We start from the raw sequence: 13,248 nt of genomic DNA, 5'->3' as shown, positions 1-13,248 counted from the left end.
TTCAGATCCTCAGAGAGTTCCTTGCCATGAGGGGCCATGTTGAACTTCCAGTGACCAGTATGAGAGAGTGAGAATGATAACACCAAATTTAACACACCTGCTCCCCATTCACAACTGAGACCTTGTAACACTAACAAGTCACATGACACCGGGGAGGGAAAATGGCTAATTGGGCCCAATTTGGACATTTTCACTTAAAGGTGTACCCACTTTTGTTGCCAGCAGTTTAGACATTAATGACTGTGTTTTTAGTTATTTTGAGGGGCCAGCAAATTTACACTGTTATACAAGCTGTACACACACTACTTTACATTGTAGCAAAGTGTAATTTCTTCAGTGTTGTCACAACAATATAATAAAAAAATTACAAAAATATGAGGGGTGTATTCACTTTTGTGAGATACTGTATACAGTATCTGAGTATACATTAATTAATGGATAGGGTCTAAGGGGGCTCATACACAGGCAGTTTGAGGTCACTTCCGAGCATTAATGCTTGGTTCAACCAGTTGTATATGCGAGTTGTAGTGCATTGACATTCATTGTCAATAACCCCACAATGTGCATACTGTTAAGTACGCCTTTGACATAAAAGACATTAACGATCTGATAGCATTCTTGCCTGTTCAAGTTTACTTGAGAATATACATGTAGTGATGTAGTTGCCGCTAGTAACAAACAATCCACCAATTCACCCCGCTGCCAGACTTCATACATCACTTCCAGAGACAATGAACAGTCTTTTGCTGGTTTTGTTTTTGTTGTTTTATTGGGGGGGGGGGTACAACTTGGATAGGGAACAGGGATATGGGATACCCATAGAACATATCATTGCCATCATATTTTAGGATTCAAGTAAAATAGCATCAAGTTAGAGCCAGAAGATTGAATGTGCATTTAAACTGAGTATGAATCTCCTCCTCTGCTCAACTTCCGCACACTATTCCTTCTAAGAATTCCCCATCCATCACCGTGTGAAGGATGAAGACATCACATTTGACCGTGTAAAAATGATGGTCTTAGAACTCTTTCTCCTCCTGCCCAAACTTGTTTCCTCCTGCACAGACTTGTTTCCTCCTGCACAAACTTACATGTAGGTACAAAGTTAAAGTCATGTCACATCTTCTTCTATTGAGTAATAGGGACCCACTCTGAATAAGGTCCTAGACAGGCTCTGGTTGCTCGCCGCTACTAGGCCTGAGACCTGCAGAACCTCTCCCTGGTAGTTTAAAAGCATGTTTTTAGATGGTGGACTACTGTTCCCAGCCAGCCCAACTTGCAAATCCTATGCCCTCAGGCCACATCAACTTGACACAGATCCCCACAATCTCTTCTCTGATCCAGGACTCCCCATCATTCACTGTGTGACTGATGAAGACTCTGCTAATGACCGTGTAGAAGCAGAGCTCCCTCACAGACTTCCTGGCACATCCAGCCCTCCACTGTGGTAACACTCACTGACCTTCCACTGCCCTGAGTCCTTAATGAAGAACTTGACCGGACCATGCTTTCCAACAGATTCACCTGCCCCTCTGCTCCAGGAGTTCTTTACCACCGACTGTGTGGTGATAAAGACATTGCCAATGATCGTGTAGAGGTAAAGTTCCTTCACAGCTCTCCCTGGGCCTCCTCCTGCGATCTGTACACCCCCCAGATGGGGGTGCCCTCCTGCTGCTGCCTATCATTCCATTCCTCACTTCACTCAGCCGACTTCTCCCCCCCCCCCGTGGCATATCACTTCAGCTTATATAAGAGGCCCGCCCCCTGCCAATACCAATTAGGGATTGGTCAGGGCTCCCACATGAGCTGCCTGCCACTCCAGTTCCAGGCCCAACCCCTCTTCCAAAATCTTCTCCCTGGAAACAGGGGAGGCACCCAGAAGTAGAGCACAGGTGGTCACACCCACTGCTACTCCGACCGCTCCCAGCCCCCAGATCAAAACAGACAGGCCTAGCCTGCAGCATAGGCCTGCCTAAATTTGCCTGTGCTGACTGTCCCTAGTAAGAAAAAAAACATTACTAGCACCTACCTATTGGTAGAGGGTGCTACATTCATACAGATAAAACAGTGTACACTGGACCACAGCTGAAGGGAGTGTGGTAATCCAACAAATGTGAGTTCAGCTTTTATAAAGAAATTACAGAATGTTTGTCTATGCATGGCATGGTCCCAAAACACAAGTCATCAACTAATTACTTCAACATTACATATGGTCTTCTTGACCTCTGGGTTATGAGTAGAGGTTATTTGTCATACTGGTCTCAATAAATCCAACTTATGATAACAAAACAGAGGGGTTATCCAAAAGGGACTTTTTGTTGTTAATAGCCCTTTCCCAGAAAAGGAGCAATGTACAGCAAATTAGTACACATGTCATTTGGCAGTACATTGCAACTTTGTCCACAATAACACAATAGCAGAGTTGTGTAATACGTATGAATTTAGAACAGATTATTAAACTATATTTTAGGAGAACACAGTTCTTTGTAAGGGGAAACTCTGTATGAGCCTCTAATGAGTTTTTCACAATTCCAGACTCCAGGTATTCTGTATCTTAACAATATACAGATAGAACAAACCTAACTTATGCTGACCATACACTAGATAAAAAATCGCATGAAAATCAGTAATTTAGACACTTCGTTCATTTTTCGGCCAGTTAATGGGCACAAATCGTTAATCGGTTGTGACATATTTGTGGCAAAAAAAACGAGCGGCAAGTTTGGAAAACTTCTGCTGTATGAACGATAAATTGCAAGGTTAATGCGTTATTCGTCCGTGAAAAAATGAATGGTTGCTACTGCGCATGGGTGAAGAACATTTAACCCGGAAATATTTGTGCCAAAGAACGTTCACGTCAAAAGGTCACGCCAAATAATACACATCATCAACTATATGACCTGCAACCTCGTCAATCGTGATATACCTATCTTGTAAAAAACTAATACAACAGACCAAATATGCAATATTAAAACTTTATTGCCATTGTTTTTTTGTTTTTTTTTGATAAAGTAAAGAAATAGTTTTACAAACTTTTCCTGTCTATATTTTTTTCTTAATATCCTCCAAAAATGTTAAACATTATTGTCACATTTTACATAACATTATACATCCATAAAACAATGATTTTTAATTATCTTTCATGGTTTTCAAAACTGTAATTTTTTGACAAACATTATCAGTAGCCTGGAGATTTTGGCCTGCAGAATAAACCTGGTTTGAGTTTATCTTTAAAGATTGTGATGGCAGTCACCCCTATAGTGAAATGAGTGTATGCCCACATATGGGATATTTGGGTGCATGAAAACACTACTACCATATGTGTCCATACATATTTGACTTGTGCCTGCATAAAACTATAGTAGAGGTGACTGGCTGCACAAACTTTAAAGACAGCTTTGTTCAAACCAGGTTTTTCCTAGGCAGCCCTGAAGTATAAATGTGCATGAAGCACCCACATTACAGATGCAGTATGTAAAACATAATACTTCCACAATAAAGTGCTTGTCCTCAACATTAGAAATAGCTGACGTTTTAGTGCAAATTTTTGCAAACAATGAGCACATGAACTGAAGTATACAAAAAGGAAAGAAAAAAAACATTGACAAAAGTGACACGTTACAATTTACAAACTACAAACATAAAACTTTATTGGACAGAGGTCAAGTGATCTTTGCATTTCTCTAATAGGGCGTACACACGGTCGGACTTTGTTCGGACATTCCGACAACAAAATCCTAGGATTTTTTCCAACGGATGTTGGCTCAAACTTGTCTTGCATACACACGGTCACACAAAGTTGTCGGAAAATCCGATCGTTCTGAACGCGGTGACGTAAAACACGTACGTCGGGACTATAAACGGGGCAATAGCCAATAGCTTTCATCTCTTTATTTATTCTGAGCATGCGTGGCACTTTGTCCGTCGGATTTGTGTACACACGATCGGAATTTCCGACAACGGATTTTGTTGTCGGAAAATTTTATCTCCTGCTCTCCAACTTTGTGTGTCGGAAAATCCGATGGAAAATGTCCGATGGAGCCCACACACGGTCGGAATTTCCGACAACACGCTCCGATCGGACATTTTCCATCGGAAAATCCGACCGTGTGTACGGGGCATAAGGCCTCATGCATACGAGACACTGGTGCAAACTCTGCTGAACACATGTTTTTAAAAGCTGAAACCGGCGTTTAGAAATGCCCGTTTTGCCGCGTTTTACCGCGTTTGCGTCTAGAAGCGCCTGCAGAGCAGAGAATTACATTTTCCGACCTGACTTTGGGGCCCCCATATGTCGGGGCCACTTGGTGCTAGGATCCCCAAATTTGGTGTGCAAACACAGTGGACCTAGCACTACAACATATCCATATTTGGGGTTCCTAGCATCAAGTGGCCCCAAGATATGGGGCCCTGAATTCAGGTCAGAAAATGTCATTCTCTGCTGCAGAAAAGTGCTTGACATTTTGTGACCCAAAATTTGGGGCCCCATATCTCAGGGCCACTTAGTGCTAGGAACCCCAAATTTGAAAATGTTCTAGTGCTAGGTCCACTGTATTTTCACACAAAATTTGGGGTTCCTAGCACTAAGTAGCCCCGAGATATGGGGCCCCAAAGTGAGGTCAGAAAAAAGTGTCCAACTGCCTCTGAACGCGAGTTTAACAGCGTCTCGTGTGCATGAGGCCTAACTCTGATGAGAACTTCAAAAGATCAGCTATCAATCTTTGAGCAGTGAGGGAACTGAATCCTTGTTCCTCAGACAGTTTACACATATTAAAAAAAAACACCTTTCCTGCAGCACAGTACAGTATTCTTGCACATAATAATGTAATCACAGAAGCATGCATGCTAAAGAATATGGTTTGCATTGATTAAGACATTGCAGTGAAGACTAGATGGATTGCATGCCTAGCTGAGAGCAGAAATGGCAGAAAATAATCTAAAATACCTTTTTTGATCATTCTATGTATTTTCTGCAACTGGGCTTCCTCCCTATGCTTCAAGTCAGACCATCTCTTGCACAGCTGGTCCTTTGTTCGCTCCACACCATACTTCTTCTCAATCACATGGACAACCTTCTCCATGATGGTGTCTTTTCTTGTATTAGGCCTGGGGTAGTTGTAGAGCCTTCCATCATAATAATTTTTATCAAGAATCTTCACCATAGTTTTCATCTCATCCAGGTATTTAAGTGTTGCTTTTTTTTTTTCACCCTGTGGCGGCTTATTCGTTCGGGAATGGCATGCTCCTTTTCTTCAGCCATCGTTCTGCTGCTAAAGATGGTGCCGGATGAAGAAGAGGGGCGAAGCTTGGAAACTCCCATAGAGCACCACAGTACACGCCGACCCGGCATACAGAACGTTGTCACGAACGATTACACTGACCAATCCACAGAAGATTCATAACAGCTGAAGGTAAGCAGACCAGTACAATAGTTCTAGGGTATTAATTGTTTGGTGTAGTTTGGCAACTGCATAATGATGCGTTGTTTCTTATTTCAGGAGCAATGGTGGACAAATTTACCTCACCACATTTCCTGCCCCAATTCATTGAAATGTACAGAGACCTTCCATGACTATGGAAAGTACGCTCCAAAGACTATTCAGACCGTTTTAAGTGTAATGAAGCGCATACTAAATTAGCGGAACTATGCATGGTTGTGTATGCCAAAGCAGATATATCCTATGTGACCAAAAAAATAGCAAATCTGCGTACTATATTCAAAAAAGAATTGAATAAAATTAATGGTTCCAAAAATTCTGGTGCAGGTGCAGATCAAGTATACATGCCACGCCTGTGGTATTTTGAGAGTCTCCGTTTTCTGACTGACCAGGAGGAAGCATGACCATCGGTGTCAAGTTTAGACTGTATCACTGGAAATATTTCAGGAGATGAAGAAGATGGAACACTAGAGGAAATGGCAGACAGTTAGGTAAGTAATCATATAGGTTTTTATTATACACTTTTATATATACAGGTAAGAAAATCTATATTAATGATAATAAGTCATACAAAATTACACCACACATCAAAATTTAAAGCCAAAAGTTAACAGTACCTTTGTACATTTGAGTTCTTAAGGTAAAAATAACATGACACCTGTGGTTAGTACTGAAATAATTGCTAAAGTGCGGACAATCCAATTTACATACCATTTAGAGGTTGTTTTGCCAATCTATTGCTCCATGACCCAGAAAATATTGCATATAATCCAGGCGATTCTGACGGGCTAGTTGACTAGAGAGACATGTTGGGGCACGGCCTAGGTTTAAAAGCCCTTCAGTATCATTACGCCACTCACCAGGCATGACATCCCCAGACAGAGTATCTTCCCAGTCAACCATGGATTGTGGCATGTATGTGGAGGTAGTACACCTTAAGAAATTATGCAACACACAGCAACAATGAACTATAGTGTCAATTTTGGGGGGCTACATTTATTGCTGTATGGAAGATACAAATGCATTTTCTACAACTCGTCTAGCACGAGATAATCTGTAATTAAATATTTTTTGATCAGGTGTAAGGTTTTTAAGGGCAAATGGTTTCAACACATGGTCAGATAATGCAAATGCATCATCTGCAACAAATATAAAGTTTAGTCCTTCCACAGTGTCCTCTTGGGATGGTAGATTCAGAAGTCCATTTTTTAAACAATGAGAAAATGCGTCCATTTTTGCCATGCCATGTCCACAAACATAAACTCAAACTTTGCACTCACGATTGCCATTAGGACAATGCTAAAGTAGCCTTTGTAATTAAAATAGAAGGAGCCAGATTTTGCTGGGGGCGTTATGCGAACACGCTTCCTGTCTATGGCACCATCACAACTGGGGAAATTCCAATAGTCGTTAAATTGTTTAGCTGTTGCTTTCCATTCCTCCACAGATGCCAGTAGCTGTGAAAGGTGAAAATATATGTTGAAAACATTTTTAGGCTTAATTATCTATACATTTTTATTTTTTCCTTTATTATACAGGATCTATTTGGCAATGAATCACAAACTGTGACATCATCACCAGAAAGCAGGAACAAAAAGAGAAAGACAAGGCCTGAGCCTACAGGCAACTTTCTACTACAAGCATCTGCAGCGTTAAATCAGAAGAGGGATGAAAGTGTTGACCTGGGTGCATTTACTGCCAAGAAAATACGCCGGATGTCACAAGACCAAAAACAACTACTGGAACCATTACTCATTCAGCTTCTTAATAAAGGCTTAAGAGGGGAGCTCACCACAAATATGCACTTAGCTGAGCACAAAACCACACACACCCAATCATCTCAACAACCTAAACAAATGCATCAGTGGCATGTACCATTCACACAGCAGGATCATCCACAAAACAACTGGGGACATTATCAGTACACATCTTTGTGAACATACATTTGGTTTAAAACATTTTATGTTTGTCAGTTTGACATGTTATGAACTAGTTTGAGTTTTCTCATATGTTTAGAGCTTCAAAATGCAAAGATTAACAAAGCAAGCTCTGTTGTACAGTGTTTGAGAGTTAAAAATAAAAGCACCATGTCATTACCTTTAAGTATTGGTCTTGCATGATTGTTATGATGGCTTGGCAGGTCTCAGGTATGATGCGGCCTAGCGACTGGGCAGAGATTCCAGTGGTGAACTTGAGATCTTCAAAACTTCGTCCAGTTGCCAGGAAACAAAGTGTTGCTACCAGTCTCTGCTCCTCTGTGATGCTAAGTCTTAAGACTGTGTCCTTTTTTGTTATGAGGGGTGACACTTGACTCAGGAGCAGCTGAAAGGACTCATCAGGCATCATCAGATAGTTCCGATAATCATCGGGATTGTTTTCCTTGAGCCAATCTCATATGAGAGAAGTTATCACGGTTCTTCAGCCACTGTTTACTCCATAACCTTCGCCTTTTGCTTTTGGGCTCCTCTGCTTGCTGTATAGCCATCACTCCAAGCATTACTATGGAAATGGTCCTCTCATCCACATCCATATTGAAAGTGGTGCTGATGTAGGTGATGCAGTAGAGATGTTCACTACGCACAAGGTTTGTTCTGTTGAACGCACGTTGCTCTTCTGGTTGTATACGTAAACCACAGGAAGCCAGGGTGCAGAATTCAAATACATTTTGTTACTTCCTTTTTATATGTTGATGTTCATAAACGATTTATTGTTCGAAAATCGGTCATTACCTGATGGCATGATCGTTTGCTCTCACGAACGTATGTTAGTTTTTTAAAAGCGCACTCGGACGATTTTTCATCTAGTGTATGGACAGCATGACACTTCCTTCAGGATATAAATTAAGGCAGGTGTGTTTTCTGATCTGTGGACAATGTAAAAGCACTGCAAAAGCATTAACCATGATGTACAGTATGTGGCCAGTTTGAGAAAATGAGATATGTGTTTTAATTATTTTTTTGTTGTAAAACCATATTGATTCTTTCAATTATTAGGTCCTCTCATTAGGGTACAAGTAGGAGATAAAATTGAGGTTATATTTAAGAACAAAGCAAGCCGTACATACAACATTCAGGCCCATGGAGTGAGCAATCAAAAGGATATAGAAGGTGCTGTCCACGAAGCTGGTGATACTGTTAAAGGTGAATACCATTCCTACAGTTATTACTTATCCATGGTTTGATAAGGCTTCCAATTATTTCCTCTGACCGTAACAATGAAAATAATTTATGCAAAACCTTCAATGTCTTTCTTCTCCAGTAAAGGAGGGGGGGGGGGGGCAGGGGGGGGGTCAGCCCTCCTACTACTCATTATTTAGCCATCTCAATAAAACTATAAACAAAGGTTAAAGTGGTTGTAAATTCTTACATATACCAAGTGAAGTGACTAGCCCCAAATAATACACAGAGATGAAGCAAATCCTCCTACAAAAATTGTACTTGTTTATTTGCAGCCCACTCTTTTCCGCAGCTCTTCAAATTACAGAGTTTACACTACATTTCTGAGCTCAAGAAGGCAGGGGGCGTGTAATCTGAAACCTGAGTGGAGGTAAAGGACACACATCTCCCTTCTACACAGTCTCATAGGGAAACTTGCACAGCTGAGGCTGTAAATTACCTACTGTGTGCTGCAAGAGGAGCTGGATCATCTCCCAGGATTGCTTGTTTCTGACACTATCAAAAGTGACTCATGTAGATAGCAGAAGAAGGAGAGAGCAGACAAGATTCACACTAGGTATTTCTGATTGAAGCAGGCACACACTATAGAAGAATATGCTGTGTTCATTTCAAATTCTGAGGTTTCCAACCTCTCTAACAGGTTGCACTTTGCAAGGGAATTTGCACTTTGCATGGGAATTTTTCCAAGAGCTTAGTGAATGAGTTGAACCTCTGTTAACTTCTTAATTCAAACATGTTCAAACAAAAATTTTGTTTTTTTACTTTTCTTGCTCATGTTTAGGTATTCTTTGCAATGGGAAGTTTCACCACATTCACTAATTTCTAGTGGCAATTCCCATGCAAAGTATTACTTTATTTGCAAAGTGAACAGCCAACTATGCCACCAGAAGTGCATGTGACAGGGTGGTAAATCAAGAGCACAGTTGGTAGAGAGGGACAGAGTGCTCTCACCTTATACAAGGAAGTTGCTAAAAAAGTACTTTTGTACCAATATCACCAAGTATTATTTTATTTTTCTTTTAACCACTTGCTGCCCACTCTATAGCAGAATGACGGCGGCAAAGTGGTTTCATTATCCTGACCGGGCATCATATCGCGGCAATCGGTGAGTGGTGTGTCAGTCTGACACACCGCAACACTGATCTAGGTAAAGAGTCACTGACGGAGACTCTTTACCACACGATCAGCCGTGTGCGATCACGGCTGATCATAGTGTAAATAGGAAGAGCCGTTGATCGGCTTTTCCTCACTCGCGTCTGTCAGACCTGAGTAGAGGAGAGCCAATCGGCTGCTCCCTTCATGGGGGGGGGGGTGTCTGTGCTGATTGATTATCAGCGCAGCCCCCCTGAGGATGCCCACACTGGACCACCTGGGACGCCACTTGGACCATCAGGGATGTCACCACCAGGTATGCCACCCTAGATCACCAGGGATGCCAATCAGTGCCCACAATGGATGCTAATCAGTGCCCACAATGGGAATCACTGATTGGCAGGCATTATTGTTTGGCACTGATTGGCATTCATCCGTACCATCAATTACTGTACATCAGTGCCACCTATCAGTGCCCATCCATGCCCATCCGTGCTGCCTATCAGTGCCCATCTGTGCTGCCTATCAGTGCCCATCAGTGCCACCTATGTGTACCCATCAGTGCTGCATATCAGTGCCACCTATCAGTGCCCATCAGTGCCACCTATCAGTGCCCCATCAGTGCCAACTCATCAGTGCCACCTCATTGGTGCCATTTCATCGGTGCCCATCAGTGCCGCCTTATCAGTGCCCGCAGTGCAGCCCCATCAGTGCCCATCGGTGAAGGAGAAAACTTACTTATTTACAAAGTTTTGTAACAGAAACCCCAAAAAAATTTTTTTTTTCCAAATTTTCGGTCTTTTTTTATATTTGTTAAGCAGAAAATAAAAATCTCAGAGGTGATCAAATGCCACCAAAAGAAAGCTCTATTTGTGGGAACAAAATTATAAAAATTTAGGTCAGGTACAGTGTAGCATGACCGCGCAATTGTCATTTAAATTGCGACAGCGCTGAAAGCTGAAAATTGGTCTGGGCAGGAAGGTGTCTAAGCGCCCTGTATTGAAGTGGTTATGCTGTAAATTTAAAAAGATTTAAAACTGCTTTTGAAACAACATTGCCATATTAAAGATTATATGAGATTATAGTAACTGGGTTTATGTATACTTTGAGACTTCTATTAACTATCTTTTAGTATCCAAGGAAAACGTGGAACATATTTGTTCTGTTTTCTGAGGGCTTATTCAGACATGCGTTGTCCTGCAAGCTGAGCTACTGTTTTCATTGTTTGCATCCACCTTGAAGCTGCGTGCAGGCTTCTGTGCACCCACTCCTGCATGCATGTCAGATTTTGACATGTGACTGTGTCTGTGCAACTACTGTGTCTGCATCCACTTCTATAGGCTGCCTGCATGCAGCTCTGAGGTTTGATAAATACGAAGAAGACAGCAGCTCAGCGCGAAGGATGGATCTCAGTGCCTGTCTGAATGAGCCCTAAGGGTTATCCTGTGCTGTAACCCATAGCTACTACAGTGCCTTGCAAAAGTATTCACCCCCTTGGCTTTTTACCTATTTTGTTACATTACAGCCTTTAGTTCAATGGTTTTTTTAATCTGAATTATATGTGATGGATCAGAACACAATAGTCTAAGTTGGTGAAGTAAAACTAGAAAAATATTGACATAAAACTATTTTTCAGAAATAAAAAACTGATAATTGGCATGTGCGTATGTATTCACCACCTTTGTTATGAAGCCCATAAAAAGCTCTGGTGCAACCAATTACCTTCAGAAGTCACATAATTAGTGAAATGATGTCCACCTGTGTGCAATCTAAGTGTCACATGATCTGTCATTACATACACACACCTTTTTGAAAGGCCCCAGAGGCTGCAACACCTAAGCAAGAGGCACAAACACTACCATGAAGACCAAGGAACTCTCCAAACAAGTAAGGGATAATGTTGTTGAGAAGTACAAATCAGGGTTAGGTTATAAAAAAATATCCAAATCTTTGATGATCCCTAGGAGCACCATCAAATCTACCATAACCAAATGGAAAGAACATGGCACAACAGCAAACCTGCCAAGAGACAGCCGCACACCAAAACTTATGGACCGGGCAAGGAGGGCATTAATCAGAGAGGCAGCACAGAGACCTAAGGTAACCCTAGAGGAGCTGTAGAGTTCCACAGCAGAGACTTGAGTATCTGTACATAGGATGGCCAGGGCAGCCATCAGAAATTTTGGGGCTCCCACACAGCTTTAGGCCTGGGCCCCCCAGGGCCTGACCACCAACATTCCTCAGGGCCTGCCCACTGTCTGTCCCACCAAATCCGCCCACTGGCCATCTCTGGAGTCCTTTGGTGCACTCACTTTTATTTTAACACTATTTTAATGCTGGATGTAGATGGGGATGCATTGTGGAAAGGGATGGATGGTGCTGGGTGTGGATGGGGATGCATTGTGGAGAGGGATGGATGGTGCTGGGTGTGGATGGGGATGCATTGTGGAGAGGGATGGATGGTGCTGGATGTAGATGGGGATGCATTGTGGAGAGGGATGGATGGTGCTGGGTGTGGATGGGGATGTATTGTGGAGAGGGATGGATGGATGGTGCTGGGCATGGATGGCTATGCATTGTGGAGAGGGATGGATGGTGCTGGACGTGGATGGGGATGCATTGTGGAGAGGGATGGATGGTGCTAGGCGTGGATTTGGATGCATTGTGAAGAGGGATGGATGGATGGTGCTGGGTAGGGATGGGGATGCATGGTGGAGAGGGATGAATGGATGGTGCTGGGTGGGGATGGGGATGCATGGTGGAGAGGGATGAATGGATGGTGCTGGGTGGGGATGGGGATGCATGGTGGAGAGGGATGGATGGATGGTGCTGGATGGGGATGCATTGTGGAGAGGGATGGATGCAGGGGCGTAACTACCACCATAGCGACCCATGCGGGTCGCAGCCAAGTGGGGCCCAGTGAGGATAAGAGCACCGCCGGCACAGTCTCCCAGCCAGGGTAAGAGAGAGGAAAGGAAGAGGTGAGCTGTCCGTATCAGCAGAGAGCTGAATTGCCCGATGTAATAGCTTTAATTAGAACTTCCAGTGTTCCCGGGGCTCACGTCACATAGCTCCACCTTTTGGCCCGGCGCCTTTGATAGACAGAACGCCGATCCAATGCGGGACATGTGACGTCATCAAAGGCGTCGGGCCAAGAGGTGGGGCTATGTGACGATGAGCCCCGGGAAGATGGGAAATTCAAATGAAAGCTATTACAGCGGGCAATCCCACTCTCTGCTGATCCGGGTGGCTTGCCTCTTCCTCTGCATAGGTGGGGCTGTATTGGGCACAGGCAGACCAGGCTGTATTGGGCACAGGTCACGCTGTATTGGGCACAGGTCACGCTGTATTGGGCACAGGTTACGCTGTATTGACACTAGGGCAGCTGTGGGGGGGGGGCTGTTTGCAGGGGGGCCCCATACAACATTTTGCTATGGGGCCCTGCTATTTCTAGTTACGCCCCTGGATGGATGGATGGTGCTGGGTGGGGATGGGGATGCATTGTGGAGAGGGATGGATGAATGGTGCTGGGTGGGGATGGG

General features: G+C 43.1%; 1 protein-coding gene across 1 annotated transcript in view; it reads left to right on the top strand.

Moving 5' to 3' along the window:
* LOC141139611 (ceruloplasmin-like) overlaps positions 1-13,248 on the top strand; it is a 281,017-nt gene that overhangs the window by 143,765 nt on the left and 124,004 nt on the right. The window contains exon 8 of the mRNA XM_073625912.1: positions 8,432-8,578. Within this exon, the coding sequence (XP_073482013.1) occupies positions 8,432-8,578 (147 nt within the window). The remainder of the gene's footprint in view (positions 1-8,431; positions 8,579-13,248) is intronic.

This window comes from Aquarana catesbeiana, linkage group LG04, assembly GCF_042186555.1.
Source record: "Aquarana catesbeiana isolate 2022-GZ linkage group LG04, ASM4218655v1, whole genome shotgun sequence".
Classification (NCBI taxonomy): Eukaryota; Metazoa; Chordata; class Amphibia; order Anura; family Ranidae; genus Aquarana; species Aquarana catesbeiana.
The sequence above is the reverse complement of the archived record's forward strand: the minus strand, read 5'-3'. Positions and strand labels throughout refer to the sequence as shown.